At 36.0% G+C, this 20,943-nt stretch overlaps 4 protein-coding genes across 9 annotated transcripts; all 4 read right to left on the bottom strand.

The window, feature by feature from the left end:
- Positions 1 to 1,414: 1,414 nt before the first annotated feature.
- LOC140011475 (uncharacterized) lies at positions 1,415 to 6,994 on the bottom strand. Of its 3 annotated transcripts, XM_072060413.1 has the most exons (5): positions 6,676 to 6,994; positions 5,138 to 5,217; positions 4,966 to 5,054; positions 4,506 to 4,829; positions 1,415 to 2,223 (listed from the first exon to the last, which is right to left on the bottom strand). In XM_072060413.1, the coding sequence occupies exons 2-5, from the start codon at positions 5,172 to 5,174 to the stop codon at positions 1,585 to 1,587; spliced, it is 1,089 nt and encodes a 362-aa protein (XP_071916514.1). In that variant the 5' UTR covers positions 5,175 to 5,217; positions 6,676 to 6,994; the 3' UTR covers positions 1,415 to 1,584. The 3 variants fall into 3 exon arrangements, with proteins under 3 accessions (XP_071916514.1, XP_071916516.1, XP_071916515.1); XM_072060415.1 differs by lacking the exon at positions 5,138 to 5,217 and having other exon boundaries at positions 4,966 to 5,041; positions 6,676 to 6,993; XM_072060414.1 differs by lacking the exon at positions 5,138 to 5,217 and having other exon boundaries at positions 6,676 to 6,991.
- Positions 6,995 to 7,524: 530 nt separating this feature from the next.
- On the bottom strand, positions 7,525 to 8,934 carry LOC140011264 (uncharacterized). Its single transcript, XM_072060040.1, has 3 exons — positions 8,395 to 8,934; positions 8,081 to 8,309; positions 7,525 to 7,976 (listed from the first exon to the last, which is right to left on the bottom strand). The coding sequence occupies exons 1-3, from the start codon at positions 8,932 to 8,934 to the stop codon at positions 7,525 to 7,527; spliced, it is 1,221 nt and encodes a 406-aa protein (XP_071916141.1).
- Positions 8,935 to 12,206: 3,272 nt separating this feature from the next.
- Positions 12,207 to 17,783, bottom strand: LOC140011453 (uncharacterized). 4 transcript variants are annotated; one of them, XM_072060328.1, is made up of 5 exons: positions 17,468 to 17,783; positions 15,930 to 16,009; positions 15,758 to 15,846; positions 15,298 to 15,621; positions 12,207 to 13,015 (listed from the first exon to the last, which is right to left on the bottom strand). In XM_072060328.1, exons 2-5 carry the CDS (start codon positions 15,964 to 15,966, stop codon positions 12,377 to 12,379), a joined length of 1,089 nt encoding a protein of 362 aa, XP_071916429.1. In that variant the 5' UTR covers positions 15,967 to 16,009; positions 17,468 to 17,783; the 3' UTR covers positions 12,207 to 12,376. The 4 variants fall into 4 exon arrangements, with proteins under 4 accessions (XP_071916429.1, XP_071916430.1, XP_071916432.1 ...); XM_072060329.1 differs by having other exon boundaries at positions 15,930 to 15,980; XM_072060331.1 differs by lacking the exon at positions 15,930 to 16,009 and having other exon boundaries at positions 15,758 to 15,833.
- Positions 17,784 to 18,316: 533 nt separating this feature from the next.
- LOC140011263 (uncharacterized) lies at positions 18,317 to 19,726 on the bottom strand. The gene is made up of 3 exons (XM_072060039.1): positions 19,187 to 19,726; positions 18,873 to 19,101; positions 18,317 to 18,768 (listed from the first exon to the last, which is right to left on the bottom strand). The coding sequence occupies exons 1-3, from the start codon at positions 19,724 to 19,726 to the stop codon at positions 18,317 to 18,319; spliced, it is 1,221 nt and encodes a 406-aa protein (XP_071916140.1).
- Between the last annotated feature and the right edge of the window lie 1,217 nt (positions 19,727 to 20,943).

Raw genomic sequence — 20,943 nt, 5'->3', positions numbered from 1 at the left:
CCACTATTACCTCTATTTTTTAATGTAACCAAATGTCACATCTAGTAATCCAATGTTTTTGTTGATCTTTATTTTTTGTCTCAAAATTAACAATAAATAAAAAATAAATGGTCCAAAATCACATCTAAATTTTTCAAAATCCCACTACTCAAAAAATTCATAAACTTTAAATGAATTATTTGAACATCTTCTTTTCTATCTTATAAATTTAATCTATAATAAATACCATCAAAAGTATCCTATCATAATGATAAATTATTATTAATATTATTGTTGTTTATCAAATACTTACTACTACTACTAGTAGGTATAGACATAAAATTAAAACTCATTACTGCAGGTCATTTTAGGGTATTCATTTAAAAATTTGACCGAATCAATTTATTTTAAGATTTTGTTACTAAAACTATCAAATCAAGGGAGGTAAGTGTAATTTTTCAAACCTTAGGGGAGCTAAGTAAAAAAATAAATAAAACGTTAGGGGAGCTCTCTGAAATTATCTCAAAGAACTAGTCACAAATGCTATAGAACCCATGTGCTTGTCAGCAATTGCAGTACTAGGGCGTGTCAGCTATTTGTTCTTCAGGATTGGTGTTACAGTAGTTTGCGTTAATGGACAAAAAAGGTGCATGCTCTTTTTTGTGTCCTCTGTCTTCATTGTGAGGACCATATGCCAGTCCAAGAACGCATGTAAATATCTCCATTCCATAGCTCACAGTTCCATCTCCAATACCTTTTTCTCCACGTTCAAGTTCCTATAGCAATCTAAAAATTTCGAGGGACTGCAAGGAGATTTGAAGTGTGAGAAGCTAAAATTCTCCAGAATGCAGCATCCTGCTTTCCAATGCTTGTGTGAATGGATGTTCAGAAAAGAAAAGAAAAGAAAAGAAAAGAAGTACCACAACCCTGAGATTGCAACGTATTCCCTCCTGGGCTCATTAAAAATTTCCTTGGCAACTTTTGAAACTAGACCGACATACCAACAAAGGGCTGATGATACCAGATAATATAATAACCAATTGTCAGACTCAAAATCATCAAGATAACGCAATAGTAGTAATACTTTTACTTGACTCCCTGCTTCCCTGCTGTGTGGAAGACCATAAGTGAAAGAAATAGCTACAGAGCACCAAAACAGTAACAATATCCATGCATCTCCAAACAATAATAATGAATTGCACACCAACAAAATGAAAAACTTGGGAAAATTGAAACCACCGGAAGCAAAGAAACACATCTCTGCAGGTCCTCTATTTCTGCAGCTTCATTCAGAATTTTTCATGAAATGTACCATGCAGCATTTAGAATTGACAATGACAGCAAATTTACTGAACTAGTAAGAATAGCATTCAGAAATCTCAATAAGAGTGTGAACTCAACCAGGAAAATTCCAGAAAAGAAAAGGCAAACGGTATTTTCCCTGCAACATAATCCTCTGGCATGAATAAACATTTTTTCTTCACAAGAAGTTAATAAATATCTCTAATATTATATGGACAAGTAATCCACAAACAACCACGTTATACAAGTACAATCATCCACAATGTACTTTAATAGTACAAACATTTCACATAATTGGCATGCCTAGGCCAAGCCTTTTAGCTTCATCAACTTGAGGATGTAGCCGTAGCGATCGGCTGCAGAAGCTCTAAGAAAAATAATCCTTGCACCCTCGTTCTCATATTTGGCATAGTGATCACATGCTTCAAGTCTCCACTCGTCCGGAATATCCATTGAGGTGATCACATCCTGGCACTGCATTATGCCGTAGAGGGAGTCGAACTCCGACCTACTCCGTCTGTCCTCAAGAACGAAGTCGGTGTAATTCCCGATCTTGCTTATAGCATCCTCAAGACCAGTAGATGACCGTGTCGATTTTGAACCTCTACTCCCTTCAGGTTCACCACTGGTTCCTAAGCTTGAGGCTGACCGTTTTCCTCCAACTGCACCAGGAACTGGGGGAACATAGTAGACGTCGTCGTCATCCTCAACTTCTGGTACGTTCACCGGAGTAGGCACCCTCGAACTAGAGGCTTGACCTTTTCCCTTCCGATTTTTAGCAGCAGTGTTGGACCGTTCTCGGCGAGGCGGTTCCGATGGAACTACCTCGCTTGCAGACTGGGCACGGCTGCCTGTGGCATGTCTTCCAAGCAGTAGCGGTGTCAACCGATCGTACCAGTAGCATGAATTCTCTTTTTTGAAGTCAACGTACGAGGCATTGGTCTGGTGAAATGCAAATATGAAGTGAGCACACATGAATTGATAGTGTACAAGGAAAATATTATTATAAGATTCGAGTTATTTCAACAAGGAAAATGCTAATTCAATTAACTATGTCGATAGCTAAATCCAGGATCCAAAACTTTGTCGATAGCTAATATTTCTGTATATTAAAGAAAGAGTTGTGAATGACAAATCACCAGCAGCTAAGCCGAGCAATTTTCACATTTTGCAGTCAAATAATCCAATCAAAGCTAATCCAGTTAATCCGTCTGCCCAGAAAAGAATGGTCAACTAAGCGAAGGATAATCCAACTTCAAGTAAATCATATCATGGAAACAAGAACCCAGATTTATAAATTTACTCACTAATGCTGCCTTGATTTGCTACTATTACATCTTACTTCCAATATAACCCATACAGAGAGGATAAAAGAATCCAAAGCCACAGCTGATTACTTTGTGAAGAAACAGAAAACACAACCAAGCCTCCAAAACACACTCGAAAAAAAGCAGATTCAGCAAGAAAGACTTAAAATGAGGATGAATAAAAAAAAGAAACAACTTTTTTCGTCGACAATGATCAGAATTTCAATAAGTGGAGCCATAAAAACCAAAATCAACCAAATAATCAGCATCCCATTTCACGAATTGAAGGAAATGCACTAATCGACAAGTCAAATTCATCGAAAAAAGCACATCAAGAAAGGAGAAAAGAAAGAACATGAAAGATTAGATAAAAAAAGGTTGGCACTGCAGCTGTCTATGCAAAAAAAAAAACAATTTAAACGAGAGTAAAATAGCAAAGATGTTTGGATATCAATTTGGGATGTGCAGATAGAGGCTTGACACTAACTCATCACTTTATGAGAAGGCCATTCATTAGTATCATTATAATTGACATCAGCAGTGCAGGCACTAAATAGAATACAATTGGTCATTTTCAAGTTTCGAATGGCTCAGAAATTTCTTCATATTGCTCTCTAAAGTTCATAGAAGTGCTGCTGCTTCTGGTGTGACTTTGGCGAGAAGCTTTGATAAGCTCATAATGAAATATTCCATGCATCTCTGAAATTTGCTTTCTTGTTTTCTTTGTTTTTTCAAACGTGTCTTTGTATAAGATTTTTAATTCTTGAAATTATTTTACACTTTTTATGTCCAAACAATTATGTGAGTTGTCAAATCAACAAAAGTACAAATGCCATGCCCGAATGCTGGAACTTGGAAGGATTGAGGAAGATCATAGCTGAGGTGAGATATTAAAATTATCTACTCTGCCAATAAATAAACCAGGACAATCCTGATCAAGATTCAGCATTCAAAATTCAAAGTTACAGTTGGTAATGGTCCCAACAAGTAACAACCTTTGCAGGAAAAGATCTGCACGGACCATATTAATTGAACAGGGACTTTGATTTCAGAAAAGGTTATCCAGAATTGGATATATATATATATATATATATATATAACAGTTACAAATTTGACTAAAAATGTTTAGCAAAATATTAAAGTACTAAATTTTCTCCTATAAACAACTCTTTTTTTTTCCTCCTTTGTACTTTACAACAAATAGAAGACACCAAATTTAGTCTCAACTAAAAGGCATCAAAGCAACTAAAAGGCACCAAATTTTAATTAAAGCAGGCCTGTTAAATTATTGAGACTAAGGATAAATTCTTGCGAGGATAGGCCCATGCAGTTATGAAAAGGGATGTTATAGATGGAACAAATGAATTGTTTAACTTTTGAGTTTCATGAAAAGGGATGTAACCCGAGTTGTCATCCGAATTCATTGAAGCTGTAATTTTTTTTATTATGTAAAATTTCATGCGCTTACTGAAAACTCTAAATATTCAAGTTATTTTAACAAGGAAAATACTTATATTATTCAGGAACCTCCCCTTATAACCCTTTATAACCCAAATCTAGTTCTATTCAGAATTGAATATGTAGTTGTGCACCAAATTACAGGTTCTTTTCATCATTCAATCTAATAAGGTAATTGTAATGACTGAGCTACAAGATTAACTCATCAAAAGACTTCGAGGATTGAAAATAAGACGGAATAACAAGTGGAGTCAGCATATAAAAATTGATTAAGTCACCGGAAAATCAAGGATGAAAAGGCATCAAGGATTAGACACAAGTGAGAATTAAATAACAAGTGCAGTTTAAACAAGATTGAGTGCTCAGATTTTAGTTCAATAGGGAATCTGAAGTCACCTTTCAAATCTGAAGTACAAAGAAATTCAATTAACAGAAGTCAGGGAAGCGACAAGTCCATACCTGCTCCAAGTTGGCCCAATGTTCATCATCAGCAGTGAAACAGTAGCTGTCCTCACTCCACCCAACCCCGGTCTCTGTTTTTGATGAAATCCCACGCAGATTGCAGAACAGGTCCCATTTCTTCTTGATGTGATAGAATCTGGTCTGCAATTGCTGGCCAGTCACAGTCAATATGTGATTGCTCACCAAATGGGCTGCCAACATGTCGTAGTTGGTCTCTAGCGACTTCCTCTTGTCCCAAACGTCATTTTCCCGAAAACTGACGTAGGCTGTGAGGAAAGCTTCATCCATTGCATCAGTCCAGTGAATCCTAGAAGCCATTTGCTAAGTTTGATGGGGAAAAAGAGTTAGCAGTGGACTGAGATAACAGAAATTGAATTAAAGTGGTTTGGAAACAGATCTGGACAATCAATAGTGAAAGCAAAAACAGGTGCAGAAGGAACTCAACAAAGGCACTTGCCTCAAAATAGACCTCAAGGCACTTGATGTAGTTGTTGGATGCAGTTGACGAACGGGTAGAGCAATCGGACGTACAGCTAACAGGTGAGGCTTCAAAATTCGAACAAAAAGTATTATTAACCAATGAATATGCTGCGAAAATTACTTTCTAATACAGCGTAGAAAGAACATACAATCGCAAGAAGGCTTCTTCCTCTTCTCAGCGGTCATAACCGAAGAGAGAAATGCCTCAGAACAACCGAAATGGCAGCAGCTGGACAGTAAAATTATTAACTCATTGCAAAAAATATGCATCCAAACAGCAAATGGGAGTTTGCATCCAAACAAATTCCCAGCATGTTAGCTTTCAAGTTCCATTGATCAACAAAAAATCCCATGCTTCTGTTAATTCTGGAAATTAGCAGCCCACAATAATAAGGTAATTGACTCCTAATCGACAAGTCTATAAGCTAATTGACATGTATCTAACCTCATCAAATGAGACTTACAACAGAACCAAAAGTTATGAATTCAAGCATCTATAACTGTGCAGGATTATGTATTCCGTATAATCTGATACAATTTCTTTGTTGAAAAGGCACAAATCCTAGTCCTTTTATTTTCCTTTGGTTCTGGGTCACACTCAAAATGTAAAGATTCTTTTCTCTGGGCTGCTCATGTAAACTTTTGTTGTCAAGTATATGTCCAATTTTAATTCTTCTTCAAAACCATTTTTTCTTTTCCTTCATATACTATCTCAGTTATGACTTATTTTATAGCATCCCATTAAACAACTTATACTACGTTAAAGTATGAGTTTATTATTCAATAATAAACATGATCAATGCCAAGGACAAGTAACTTGCTGCTAACTTCAAAGTATTAATCCAGGGACTCGTTGGCTCATTATCAGTAATATTTTGCATATTACTGCCTTGGGCATCCAGACGCCACCCACATTTAACTTTAAATACTTTATAAATTTTACAGCAGACCGGTATATTTTGCTTTTATGTTTCCTATCACACTTGTCCAATCCTTGTGCGTTATGAGGCAAACCTTTTTAATTGGAAAGAAAGCAAAAGAAACCATGGAAAAAAAGAAAACTGATTGCCAAAGGCCAATGCAATTAAGCAGTGAAAATCCCTTGTATTTTTTGGCAAAACTTTATTAAACAACTTCTGTCCATCTTTAATTTACGTAATTGTAGAATATATTTTACTTCAATTATTTTTTTTAAGGGTGATAAATTTATTTTTTTAAGGGTCATAATATATTTTACTTCTGTCCACCATCAATTATTTCACCTGCTTAAATTGACATATTCTAAAGCAAAATTAACTTCTAACATCGACTTATCCTCCTAATAAATTCAGGACAGATTTTATTTTCCCCATTAAATTTTCTTTCCATGATAAGAAAAAAGCCCAAAGACAATAAATCTCCCTGCTTGCAATATATCCAGTTAATCCAGTTTTAATGCTCATAACCTCCCAATTTGAAAGGCCAGAGCAGCTTTATTCCACCATTCATTCAGATTCGGGTTCAATTAATCCTAAGTACATTTTAATCTACCATAAACGAAATCTACTCTTCGCACACAGCCAACACAAAATCAGGTGTCCAAGGGAGATAATCAGCTGATGAAGCTGTGGACAACTAGAAAGACAGATCAACGCAGGTTTATGGAATGTAAATTGCAGCTAAATCCAGAAAATCGAGGGAATTGTACCTGCCGCTGTAGATAGGGAGAAAGTGGAATGGGCTCGGAGCAAGAAATTCCGTTTGGGTGTTGGAAGCGTCGACCGCGGCAGGGTGAAATGCGTCCGATAGATTCAAAACTTCAGTCAAGGATCTTGTTTGCCGGACGTCTCTGCAAGCTGGGTTTGATTGCAGCTGTCTTTCCCGTCTGTTGGTAGATGAAAATGGCGAAGAGAGGCCCGAATAGAGGAGCACTTCTAGCCTTTGTGCTGTGTTCAGGAGTAAATGCCTTTACTCTCCTCAACCAACGGTTATTTTTTTTGCAGGTTTCCGTCAAAATGCAGTTGCCACGTGAAGGAATGAATTTTTGCATGACTTTAGTGCAAAAGGCTGCACCTAAGGAATCCAATGTCGGAACTCTACAGTAAATTACCCCACCACTTTTATTTACACAGTGCAAACGCTAATTTCTTAAAATTTCAAATTACCCACCAATTATGCTTTCCAAACACTTCCTCAGGGTTTGTTTGGATTGTAAGTTATTTGGGATATTTTTTAGGTTACTTTTTAAGATCGCGTAAATATGAAATAGGCGTTTGGATAGCAAGTAAATCGTGTAAATTAGCGTTTGGACAGGTGCTTATTATTGAATTTAAGCATGTGACTTTGACTTTGACTTTGACTTTGACTTCGAAAATTTTGACTTTGACTTCGAAAATTTTGATTTTATACTACGTTTACGCTAAACCAATTGCATACTTAATACCCAAACGGTACAGATTAATTTAGAAGTTGGAAATCGAGGACATTTTAAGTACATTCTACACATGGGAAAATATATTTTAGGGACAATTACAATCCTACTTAATGCGATGAACACTTAACGGCGGCGTCGCCCTCGTGCTGCATACATTTGAGTCGCTATGTAGTCTCGTTTAGCTTTCCATTCCGCCAGCTCTGCAGGAGACACGTTTAATGCGAACGGCTGAGGTACTAGCCCGCCTATTTCTGGCTCTTCATTTAAGTGCACGTCTTGTGATTCAAACCGTTGAAAATGAGCATCTTCTGGTTGGTGCATCCTTAAAAAGTTGTGCAACGCACAACAAGCAATGACTATACTGATTTGAGTGCTCATATAGAAATTATCTACCGGACCCTTTAACCATTTGAATCTTTTCTTAAGCACACCGAATGTGCGCTCAATGACATTGCGCAGTTGCGAATGTCGAGTATTGAACAAGGTCTTTGACGGAGATTCGGACCCCACGTTCTTATACGGAGGCATGAAACCAGGAGCATTCCTGTATGCCGCATCAACTAAGTAGTACTGGCCTATTTGACAAAGTTATTCTAATTAATAAACGCGATAAAAAATAGGAGTTGTGGAAATAAAGCATAGCACATGCTTGACTTGAAATATTGGACCCATCACTTACCAGGTTGCGGCAGTGGAAAATCGGACGGATATGCTAATGCTGACTCCAACACTCGCGCATCGTGTGCACTTCCCTCCCATCCAGCATACACATAGATGAAGCGCATGTCATGGTCACAAACTGCCAGAACATTCTGTGATTGCCACCCGTGCCGATTTGTATATGCCATTTGCTCGCCTGTCGGAGGACAAGCTGAGATGTGGGTGCCATCCATCGCTCCCACGGCATCCTAATATGTGTAAAAAATATATAATCAACTTTATAGAATCGTCGTACTACAGAGTCGCCAAAAATCAGTATTCTTTCCACATTACCTTGAACCACGGATAAAAATTAGTTGAGTTTGCAATTCGTGGATGAACTGCAGTCTGGTCACCCGGTCGTATTATTTCAGCTGCAAATAGACACAGGCCTCGGAGCACCTTTTTTATATTTCGATTAATCGTCTCGATGGATCGATCAAAAATAGTCCCCAACACACGGTGCGTATGCTTGTGGCTGACCAACATTAAAGTCATAGCAAGCGCCTCCTGTATGGGCACGCGCTGTTGGTAATTGTGTGGAACGTACTGTCTCTCGACAAGGATATTGGACAGTAGCAAGAAATTATCAGTCGTGATACGCATGTTGTCTATTGAGCGTCTATGATGACCGTAGAGTACGCGTTCCACCCACTGCCTATCTGTGAATGAACCATCATGTTGCGGAAGTGGTTGATTATTATCCACGTGTGCAAGTGACGGATGCATTAACATTAACGATGCACTCATAAGAAGTAAGGCCTCATCTTCCTCATCTTGCCTCATGCGGTCCGCATTGCGTCCTCTAGCACCACGGCGGTTGTTCCAGGCCATGATAAGGGATGTATATAGCTGTATATATGTTTATATAAGCATGTTTTGTATGAGTATAACCAATTCCATAAATGTGTTAATACCACTTGCGTATTGGACATAAATTAAATGTCGGGAATCTAGACATGTCCCATTAGACATAAATTAAGTATGTAATTGGTCAGACATGTCCCATTAGAGACTTCATCATCCTCTCAAACCAATTACGTAAAGTAGCTTTATGGAGTATAAATTAGCAATATGACTTTTAAATAGAATACTATGCAATATGACTTTATAGCACGTATTTGGCAATATAACTTTTAATACTAATATATTTATAAATGTATAAATGTATATTATTATAAATACATATAATTATAAATGAATATTATATAAATGTATAAATTAATATATTTGTGATTTATAATTTATATATTTTTATATAAATATACATTTATGCATTTATAATACAATTATAAATATTTATGAATAAATATATTTATTTACTTATATAAAACTCTTATAAATATATTATAATTGTATTATATTATCTATTACTATAAATAAATGTATAAATTATAAATAAATGTTATTATATGAATGTATTCCTATAAATATCTGTTACTTTTTCAATTCATTCAACTAAAAAGACAAACAATGCATTTTGAGTAAATAGATTATTTACACAATTTTATTTACTTATATCATAAATATAAGTTTTAATTATTTTTTATTTCATATACGTCACCTAAAAAAAATGTTATTTATTTATTTATTGTTTTCAAAGACACTCAAGCTAGAACAACACATTACAACCTGTGTATCTGCATGCTTAAAAGTAAAAATTTACTTCCTTTAATAGGCTTTCTGAATCCTATGTCGAGACATATCTATAAATGTAAATCATATGTATAAATGTATAATTAATATTATGTATATTAATATAAATGTATAAATGCATTAAGTGAGAGGTTATAAAACAACAATCCAAGCCTAACGAAGTCCAGTCCGTACTATATCAAAAAACTCATCCGACCAGGTTACTCAATTCGTAACACCTCAAAATATTTATTATCACTTTGAAGCGGTAAAATATGAACGATTAGTCACCAATAACTCGTACAATGCATTAAGTGAGAGTATATAAACGGCTACCATACAAAAGATCTAAATAATGGCAAGATATTGAATTTAGATTGCAATTTTATAACTGAAAACATTCGTCTACAATTTACCTCGCTTCCAGTGGCACGCACGTAGTTTCCGGTTGCCACACGGCGAGGTGCACACAGCTACCACGTTAATTAAGAAAAGGTCGCCACTTCGTCTTGACGTTCTGTCTTCTATCCTCTTCGTTCGTTTTTCAAAAGAGAATTGCAGAGGCCAGTTCTTTTTATAGAGAATTGCACTGCTTAAATGTGAAGAAACAGTGGGAAATGCGCTGATCTACATTGGAGTTTTTAGAGAACTTCCACCACAATTTTCACTTTGTCGTTTCATGAGATATATTTGACATGCAATTGGAATGCTTTATAGCACATGTATTTCCGCAATTTATGGCCCTCGTCAGAGGACACGACACAGAACAAAAAATGCAAATAGTGGAAACATACGGAGAAGTTAACTTTACAGAGACTTTTTTATTGGCCATCTAAAAGAACTAGGGATAATTTCAGAAACCTCCCTTGAGGTTTTTTAGAAACAATTTCATTTAGCTCCCTCGAGCTTTTAAAAATTACACATACCTCCCTTATCATTTAATACTACCCTTAAATATTTTTATGAAATTTCCTTGTTATATTTAGAATGCCATTTAAAATTATTTTTTTCTTTTTATTCCTTTTCTTAATTTTTTACCAATAAAACTGTACAATCACCACTATTACCTCTATTTTTTAATGTAACCAAATGTCACATCTAGTAATCCAATGTTTTTGTTGATCTTTATTTTTTGTCTCAAAATTAACAATAAATAAAAAATAAATGGTCCAAAATCACATCTAAATTTTTCAAAATCCCACTACTCAAAAAATTCATAAACTTTAAATGAATTATTTGAACATCTTCTTTTCTATCTTATAAATTTAATCTATAATAAATACCATCAAAAGTATCCTATCATAATGATAAATTATTATTAATATTATTGTTGTTTATCAAATACTTACTACTACTACTAGTAGGTATAGACATAAAATTAAAACTCATTACTGCAGGTCATTTTAGGGTATTCATTTAAAAATTTGACCGAATCAATTTATTTTAAGATTTTGTTACTAAAACTATCAAATCAAGGGAGGTAAGTGTAATTTTTCAAACCTTAGGGGAGCTAAGTAAAAAAATAAATAAAACGTTAGGGGAGCTCTCTGAAATTATCTCAAAGAACTAGTCACAAATGCTATAGAACCCATGTGCTTGTCAGCAATTGCAGTACTAGGGCGTGTCAGCTATTTGTTCTTCAGGATTGGTGTTACAGTAGTTTGCGTTAATGGACAAAAAAGGTGCATGCTCTTTTTTGTGTCCTCTGTCTTCATTGTGAGGACCATATGCCAGTCCAAGAACGCATGTAAATATCTCCATTCCATAGCTCACAGTTCCATCTCCAATACCTTTTTCTCCACGTTCAAGTTCCTATAGCAATCTAAAAATTTCGAGGGACTGCAAGGAGATTTGAAGTGTGAGAAGCTAAAATTCTCCAGAATGCAGCATCCTGCTTTCCAATGCTTGTGTGAATGGATGTTCAGAAAAGAAAAGAAAAGAAAAGAAAAGAAGTACCACAACCCTGAGATTGCAACGTATTCCCTCCTGGGCTCATTAAAAATTTCCTTGGCAACTTTTGAAACTAGACCGACATACCAACAAAGGGCTGATGATACCAGATAATATAATAACCAATTGTCAGACTCAAAATCATCAAGATAACGCAATAGTAGTAATACTTTTACTTGACTCCCTGCTTCCCTGCTGTGTGGAAGACCATAAGTGAAAGAAATAGCTACAGAGCACCAAAACAGTAACAATATCCATGCATCTCCAAACAATAATAATGAATTGCACACCAACAAAATGAAAAACTTGGGAAAATTGAAACCACCGGAAGCAAAGAAACACATCTCTGCAGGTCCTCTATTTCTGCAGCTTCATTCAGAATTTTTCATGAAATGTACCATGCAGCATTTAGAATTGACAATGACAGCAAATTTACTGAACTAGTAAGAATAGCATTCAGAAATCTCAATAAGAGTGTGAACTCAACCAGGAAAATTCCAGAAAAGAAAAGGCAAACGGTATTTTCCCTGCAACATAATCCTCTGGCATGAATAAACATTTTTTCTTCACAAGAAGTTAATAAATATCTCTAATATTATATGGACAAGTAATCCACAAACAACCACGTTATACAAGTACAATCATCCACAATGTACTTTAATAGTACAAACATTTCACATAATTGGCATGCCTAGGCCAAGCCTTTTAGCTTCATCAACTTGAGGATGTAGCCGTAGCGATCGGCTGCAGAAGCTCTAAGAAAAATAATCCTTGCACCCTCGTTCTCATATTTGGCATAGTGATCACATGCTTCAAGTCTCCACTCGTCCGGAATATCCATTGAGGTGATCACATCCTGGCACTGCATTATGCCGTAGAGGGAGTCGAACTCCGACCTACTCCGTCTGTCCTCAAGAACGAAGTCGGTGTAATTCCCGATCTTGCTTATAGCATCCTCAAGACCAGTAGATGACCGTGTCGATTTTGAACCTCTACTCCCTTCAGGTTCACCACTGGTTCCTAAGCTTGAGGCTGACCGTTTTCCTCCAACTGCACCAGGAACTGGGGGAACATAGTAGACGTCGTCGTCATCCTCAACTGCTGGTACGTTCACCGGAGTAGGCACCCTCGAACTAGAGGCTTGACCTTTTCCCTTCCGATTTTTAGCAGCAGTGTTGGACCGTTCTCGGCGAGGCGGTTCCGATGGAACTACCTCGCTTGCAGACTGGGCACGGCTGCCTGTGGCATGTCTTCCAAGCAGTAGCGGTGTCAACCGATCGTACCAGTAGCATGAATTCTCTTTTTTGAAGTCAACGTACGAGGCATTGGTCTGGTGAAATGCAAATATGAAGTGAGCACACATGAATTGATAGTGTACAAGGAAAATATTATTATAAGATTCGAGTTATTTCAACAAGGAAAATGCTAATTCAATTAACTATGTCGATAGCTAAATCCAGGATCCAAAACTTTGTCGATAGCTAATATTTCTGTATATTAAAGAAAGAGTTGTGAATGACAAATCACCAGCAGCTAAGCCGAGCAATTTTCACATTTTGCAGTCAAATAATCCAATCAAAGCTAATCCAGTTAATCCGTCTGCCCAGAAAAGAATGGTCAACTAAGCGAAGGATAATCCAACTTCAAGTAAATCATATCATGGAAACAAGAACCCAGATTTATAAATTTACTCACTAATGCTGCCTTGATTTGCTACTATTACATCTTACTTCCAATATAACCCATACAGAGAGGATAAAAGAATCCAAAGCCACAGCTGATTACTTTGTGAAGAAACAGAAAACACAACCAAGCCTCCAAAACACACTCGAAAAAAAGCAGATTCAGCAAGAAAGACTTAAAATGAGGATGAATAAAAAAAAGAAACAACTTTTTTCGTCGACAATGATCAGAATTTCAATAAGTGGAGCCATAAAAACCAAAATCAACCAAATAATCAGCATCCCATTTCACGAATTGAAGGAAATGCACTAATCGACAAGTCAAATTCATCGAAAAAAGCACATCAAGAAAGGAGAAAAGAAAGAACATGAAAGATTAGATAAAAAAAGGTTGGCACTGCAGCTGTCTATGCAAAAAAAAAAACAATTTAAACGAGAGTAAAATAGCAAAGATGTTTGGATATCAATTTGGGATGTGCAGATAGAGGCTTGACACTAACTCATCACTTTATGAGAAGGCCATTCATTAGTATCATTATAATTGACATCAGCAGTGCAGGCACTAAATAGAATACAATTGGTCATTTTCAAGTTTCGAATGGCTCAGAAATTTCTTCATATTGCTCTCTAAAGTTCATAGAAGTGCTGCTGCTTCTGGTGTGACTTTGGCGAGAAGCTTTGATAAGCTCATAATGAAATATTCCATGCATCTCTGAAATATGCTTTCTTGTTTTCTTTGTTTTTTCAAACGTGTCTTTGTATAAGATTTTTAATTCTTGAAATTATTTTACACTTTTTATGTCCAAACAATTATGTGAGTTGTCAAATCAACAAAAGTACAAATGCCATGCCCGAATGCTGGAACTTGGAAGGATTGAGGAAGATCATAGCTGAGGTGAGATATTAAAATTATCTACTCTGCCAATAAATAAACCAGGACAATCCTGATCAAGATTCAGCATTCAAAATTCAAAGTTACAGTTGGTAATGGTCCCAACAAGTAACAACCTTTGCAGGAAAAGATCTGCACGGACCATATTAATTGAACAGGGACTTTGATTTCAGAAAAGGTTATCCAGAATTGGATATATATATATATATATATATATATAACAGTTACAAATTTGACTAAAAATGTTTAGCAAAATATTAAAGTACTAAATTTTCTCCTATAAACAACTCTTTTTTTTTCCTCCTTTGTACTTTACAACAAATAGAAGACACCAAATTTAGTCTCAACTAAAAGGCATCAAAGCAACTAAAAGGCACCAAATTTTAATTAAAGCAGGCCTGTTAAATTATTGAGACTAAGGATAAATTCTTGCGAGGATAGGCCCATGCAGTTATGAAAAGGGATGTTATAGATGGAACAAATGAATTGTTTAACTTTTGAGTTTCATGAAAAGGGATGTAACCCGAGTTGTCATCCGAATTCATTGAAGCTGTAATTTTTTTTATTATGTAAAATTTCATGCGCTTACTGAAAACTCTAAATATTCAAGTTATTTTAACAAGGAAAATACTTATATTATTCAGGAACCTCCCCTTATAACCCTTTATAACCCAAATCTAGTTCTATTCAGAATTGAATATGTAGTTGTGCACCAAATTACAGGTTCTTTTCATCATTCAATCTAATAAGGTAATTGTAATGACTGAGCTACAAGATTAACTCATCAAAAGACTTCGAGGATTGAAAATAAGACGGAATAACAAGTGGAGTCAGCATATAAAAATTGATTAAGTCACCGGAAAATCAAGGATGAAAAGGCATCAAGGATTAGACACAAGTGAGAATTAAATAACAAGTGCAGTTTAAACAAGATTGAGTGCTCAGATTTTAGTTCAATAGGGAATCTGAAGTCACCTTTCAAATCTGAAGTACAAAGAAATTCAATTAACAGAAGTCAGGGAAGCGACAAGTCCATACCTGCTCCAAGTTGGCCCAATGTTCATCATCAGCAGTGAAACAGTAGCTGTCCTCACTCCACCCAACCCCGGTCTCTGTTTTTGATGAAATCCCACGCAGATTGCAGAACAGGTCCCATTTCTTCTTGATGTGATAGAATCTGGTCTGCAATTGCTGGCCAGTCACAGTCAATATGTGATTGCTCACCAAATGGGCTGCCAACATGTCGTAGTTGGTCTCTAGCGACTTCCTCTTGTCCCAAACGTCATTTTCCCGAAAACTGACGTAGGCTGTGAGGAAAGCTTCATCCATTGCATCAGTCCAGTGAATCCTAGAAGCCATTTGCTAAGTTTGATGGGGAAAAAGAGTTAGCAGTGGACTGAGATAACAGAAATTGAATTAAAGTGGTTTGGAAACAGATCTGGACAATCAATAGTGAAAGCAAAAACAGGTGCAGAAGGAACTCAACAAAGGCACTTGCCTCAAAATAGACCTCAAGGCACTTGATGTAGTTGTTGGATGCAGTTGACGAACGGGTAGAGCAATCGGACGTACAGCTAACAGGTGAGGCTTCAAAATTCGAACAAAAAGTATTATTAACCAATGAATATGCTGCGAAAATTACTTTCTAATACAGCGTAGAAAGAACATACAATCGCAAGAAGGCTTCTTCCTCTTCTCAGCGGTCATAACCGAAGAGAGAACTGCCACAGAACAACCGAAATGGCAGCAGCTGGACAGTAAAATTATTAACTCATTGCAAAAAATATGCATCCAAACAGCAAATGGGAGTTTGCATCCAAACAAATTCCCAGCATGTTAGCTTTCAAGTTCCATTGATCAACAAAAAATCCCATGCTTCTGTTAATTCTGGAAATTAGCAGCCCACAATAATAAGGTAATTGACTCCTAATCGACAAGTCTATAAGCTAATTGACATGTATCTAACCTCATCAAATGAGACTTACAACAGAACCAAAAGTTATGAATTCAAGCATCTATAACTGTGCAGGATTATGTATTCCGTATAATCTGATACAATTTCTTTGTTGAAAAGGCACAAATCCTAGTCCTTTTATTTTCCTTTGGTTCTGGGTCACACTCAAAATGTAAAGATTCTTTTCTCTGGGCTGCTCATGTAAACTTTTGTTGTCAAGTATATGTCCAATTTTAATTCTTCTTCAAAACCATTTTTTCTTTTCCTTCATATACTGTCTCAGTTATGACTTATTTTATAGCATCCCATTAAACAACTTATACTACGTTAAAGTATGAGTTTATTATTCAATAATAAACATGATCAATGCCAAGGACAAGTAACTTGCTGCTAACTTCAAAGTATTAATCCAGGGACTCGTTGGCTCATTATCAGTAATATTTTGCATATTACTGCCTTGGGCATCCAGACGCCACCCACATTTAACTTTAAATACTTTATAAATTTTACAGCAGACCGGTATATTTTGCTTTTATGTTTCCTATCACACTTGTCCAATCCTTGTGCGTTATGAGGCAAACCTTTTTAATTGGAAAGAAAGCAAAAGAAACCATGGAAAAAAAGAAAACTGATTGCCAAAGGCCAATGCAATTAAGCAGTGAAAATCCCTTGTATTTTTTGGCAAAACTTTATTAAACAACTTCTGTCCATCTTTAATTTACGTAATTGTAGAATATATTTTACTTCAATTATTTTTTTTAAGGGTGATGAATTTATTTTTTTAAGGGTCATAATATATTTTACTTCTGTCCACCATCAATTATTTCACCTGCTTAAATTGACATATTCTAAAGCAAAATTAACTTCTAACATCGACTTATCCTCCTAATAAATTCAGGACAGATTTTATTTTCCCCATTAAATTTTCTTTCCATGATAAGAAAAAAGCCCAAAGACAATAAATCTCCCTGCTTGCAATATATCCAGTTAATCCAGTTTTAATGCTCATAACCTCCCAATTTGAAAGGCCAGAGCAGCTTTATTCCACCATTCATTCAGATTCGGGTTCAATTAATCCTAAGTACATTTTAATCTACCATAAACGAAATCTACTCTTCGCACACAGCCAACACAAAATCAGGTGTCCAAGGGAGATAATCAGCTGATGAAGCCGTGGACAACTAGAAAGACAGATCAACGCAGGTTTATGGAATGTAAATTGCAGCTAAATCCAGAAAATCGAGGGAATTGTACCTGCCGCTGTAGATAGGGAGAAAGTGGAATGGGCTCGGAGCAAGAAATTCCGTTTGGGTGTTGGAAGCGTCGACCGCGGCAGGGTGAAATGCGTCCGATAGATTCAAAACTTCAGTCAAGGATCTTGTTTGCCGGACGTCTCTGCAAGCTGGGTTTGATTGCAGCTGTCTTTCCCGTCTGTTGGTAGATGAAAATGGCGAAGAGAGGCCCGAATAGAGGAGCACTTCTAGCCTTTGTGCTGTGTTCAGGAGTAAATGCCTTTACTCTCCTCAACCAACGGTTATTTTTTTTGCAGGTTTCCGTCAAAATGCAGTTGCCACGTGAAGGAATGAATTTTTGCATGACTTTAGTGCAAAAGGCTGCACCTAAGGAATCCAATGTCGGAACTCTACAGTAAATTACCCCACCACTTTTATTTACACAGTACAAACGCTAATTTCTTAAAATTTCAAATTACCCACCAATTATGCTTTCCAAACACTTCCTCAGGGTTTGTTTGGATTGTAAGTTATTTGGGATATTTTTTAGGTTACTTTTTAAGATCGCGTAAATATGAAATAGGCGTTTGGATAGCAAGTAAATCGTGTAAATTAGCGTTTGGACAGGTGCTTATTATTGAATTTAAGCATGTGACTTTGACTTTGACTTTGACTTTGACTTCGAAAATTTTGACTTTGACTTCGAAAATTTTGATTTTATACTACGTTTACGCTAAACCAATTGCATACTTAATACCCAAACGGTACAGATTAATTTAGAAGTTGGAAATCGAGGACATTTTAAGTACATTCTACACATGGGAAAATATATTTTAGGGACAATTACAATCCTACTTAATGCGATGAACACTTAACGGCGGCGTCGCCCTCGTGCTGCATACATTTGAGTCGCTATGTAGTCTCGTTTAGCTTTCCATTCCGCCAGCTCTGCAGGAGACACGTTTAATGCGAACGGCTGAGGTACTAGCCCGCCTATTTCTGGCTCTTCATTTAAGTGCACGTCTTGTGATTCAAACCGTTGAAAATGAGCATCTTCTGGTTGGTGCATCCTTAAAAAGTTGTGCAACGCACAACAAGCAATGACTATACTGATTTGAGTGCTCATATAGAAATTATCTACCGGACCCTTTAACCATTTGAATCTTTTCTTAAGCACACCGAATGTGCGCTCAATGACATTGCGCAGTTGCGAATGTCGAGTATTGAACAAGGTCTTTGACGGAGATTCGGACCCCACGTTCTTATACGGAGGCATGAAACCAGGAGCATTCCTGTATGCCGCATCAACTAAGTAGTACTGGCCTATTTGACAAAGTTATTCTAATTAATAAACGCGATAAAAAATAGGAGTTGTGGAAATAAAGCATAGCACATGCTTGACTTGAAATATTGGACCCATCACTTACCAGGTTGCGGCAGTGGAAAATCGGACGGATATGCTAATGCTGACTCCAACACTCGCGCATCGTGTGCACTTCCCTCCCATCCAGCATACACATAGATGAAGCGCATGTCATGGTCACAAACTGCCAGAACATTCTGTGATTGCCACCCGTGCCGATTTGTATATGCCATTTGCTCGCCTGTCGGAGGACAAGCTGAGATGTGGGTGCCATCCATCGCTCCCACGGCATCCTAATATGTGTAAAAAATATATAATCAACTTTATAGAATCGTCGTACTACAGAGTCGCCAAAAATCAGTATTCTTTCCACATTACCTTGAACCACGGATAAAAATTAGTTGAGTTTGCAATTCGTGGATGAACTGCAGTCTGGTCACCCGGTCGTATTATTTCAGCTGCAAATAGACACAGGCCTCGGAGCACCTTTTTTATATTTCGATTAATCGTCTCGATGGATCGATCAAAAATAGTCCCCAACACACGGTGCGTATGCTTGTGGCTGACCAACATTAAAGTCATAGCAAGCGCCTCCTGTATGGGCACGCGCTGTTGGTAATTGTGTGGAACGTACTGTCTCTCGACAAGGATATTGGACAGTAGCAAGAAATTATCAGTCGTGATACGCATGTTGTCTATTGAGCGTCTATGATGACCGTAGAGTACGCGTTCCACCCACTGCCTATCTGTGAATGAACCATCATGTTGCGGAAGTGGTTGATTATTATCCACGTGTGCAAGTGACGGATGCATTAACATTAACGATGCACTCATAAGAAGTAAGGCCTCATCTTCCTCATCTTGCCTCATGCGGTCCGCATTGCGTCCTCTAGCACCACGGCGGTTGTTCCAGGCCATGATAAGGGATGTATATAGCTGTATATATGTTTATATAAGCATGTTTTGTATGAGTATAACCAATTCCATAAATGTGTTAATACCACTTGCGTATTGGACATAAATTAAATGTCGGGAATCTAGACATGTCCCATTAGACATAAATTAAGTATGTAATTGGTCAGACATGTCCCATTAGAGACTTCATCATCCTCTCAAACCAATTACGTAAAGTAGCTTTATGGAGTATAAATTAGCAATATGACTTTTAAATAGAATACTATGCAATATGACTTTATAGCACGTATTTGGCAATATAACTTTTAATACTAATATATTTATAAATGTATAAATGTATATTATTATAAATACATATAATTATAAATGAATATTATATAAATGTATAAATTAATATATTTGTGATTTATAATTTATATATTTTTATATAAATATACATTTATGCATTTATAATACAATTATAAATATTTATGAATAAATATATTTATTTACTTATATAAAACTCTTATAAATATATTATAATTGTATTATATTATCTATTACTATAAATAAATGTATAAATTATAAATAAATGTTATTATATGAATGTATTCCTATAAATATCTGTTACTTTTTCAATTCATTCAACTAAAAAGACAAACAATACATTTTGAGTAAATAGATTATTTACACAATTTTATTTACTTATATCATAAATATAAGTTTTAATTATTTTTTATTTCATATACGTCACCTAAAAAAAATGTTATTTATTTATTTATTGTTTTCAAAGACACTCAAGCTAGAACAACACATTACAACCTGTGTATCTGCATGCTTAAAAGTAAAAATTTACTTCCTTTAATAGGCTTTCTGAATCCTATGTCGAGACATATCTATAAATGTAAATCATATGTATAAATGTATAATTAATATTATGTATATTAATATAAATGTATAAATGCATTAAGTGAGAGGTTATAAAACAACAATCCAAGCCTAACGAAGTCCAGTCCGTACTATATCAAAAAACTCATCCGACCAGGTTACTCAATTCGTAACACCTCAAAATATTTATTATCACTTTGAAGCGGTAAAATATGAACGATTAGTCACCAATAACTCGTACAATGCATTAAGTGAGAGTATATAAACGGCTACCATACAAAAGATCTAAATAATGGCAAGATATTGAATTTAGATTGCAATTTTATAACTGAAAACATTCGTCTACAATTTAC

Source organism: Coffea arabica, chromosome 7e (assembly GCF_036785885.1).
Source record: "Coffea arabica cultivar ET-39 chromosome 7e, Coffea Arabica ET-39 HiFi, whole genome shotgun sequence".
In the NCBI taxonomy this organism is placed as follows: domain Eukaryota; kingdom Viridiplantae; phylum Streptophyta; class Magnoliopsida; order Gentianales; family Rubiaceae; genus Coffea; species Coffea arabica.
Note: the sequence above shows the minus strand (reverse complement) of the source record. Positions and strands in the feature narration are given on the sequence as shown.

Bases quoted from the DNA above. Each gene is read 5' to 3' on its own strand.
- LOC140011475 (XM_072060413.1), bottom strand. From the start codon at position 5,174: ATGACCGCTGAGAAGAGGAAGAAGCCTTCTTGCGATT. The intron at 5,055-5,137 runs GTATGTTCTTTC...CGAATTTTGAAG, and splicing joins GAAGAAGCCTTCTTGCGATT to CCTCACCTGTTAGCTGTACG. The intron at 4,830-4,965 runs GCAAGTGCCTTT...CATCAAACTTAG, and splicing joins GCCTTGAGGTCTATTTTGAG to CAAATGGCTTCTAGGATTCA.
- LOC140011264 (XM_072060040.1), bottom strand. From the start codon at position 8,934: ATGGCCTGGAACAACCGCCGTGGTGCTAGAGGACGCAATGCGGACCGC. The intron at 8,310-8,394 runs GTAATGTGGAAA...TACACATATTAG, and splicing joins ATTTTTATCCGTGGTTCAAG to GATGCCGTGGGAGCGATGGA. The intron at 7,977-8,080 runs GTAAGTGATGGG...TTTGTCAAATAG, and splicing joins TTTTCCACTGCCGCAACCTG to GCCAGTACTACTTAGTTGAT.
- LOC140011453 (XM_072060328.1), bottom strand. From the start codon at position 15,966: ATGACCGCTGAGAAGAGGAAGAAGCCTTCTTGCGATT. The intron at 15,847-15,929 runs GTATGTTCTTTC...CGAATTTTGAAG, and splicing joins GAAGAAGCCTTCTTGCGATT to CCTCACCTGTTAGCTGTACG. The intron at 15,622-15,757 runs GCAAGTGCCTTT...CATCAAACTTAG, and splicing joins GCCTTGAGGTCTATTTTGAG to CAAATGGCTTCTAGGATTCA.
- LOC140011263 (XM_072060039.1), bottom strand. From the start codon at position 19,726: ATGGCCTGGAACAACCGCCGTGGTGCTAGAGGACGCAATGCGGACCGC. The intron at 19,102-19,186 runs GTAATGTGGAAA...TACACATATTAG, and splicing joins ATTTTTATCCGTGGTTCAAG to GATGCCGTGGGAGCGATGGA. The intron at 18,769-18,872 runs GTAAGTGATGGG...TTTGTCAAATAG, and splicing joins TTTTCCACTGCCGCAACCTG to GCCAGTACTACTTAGTTGAT.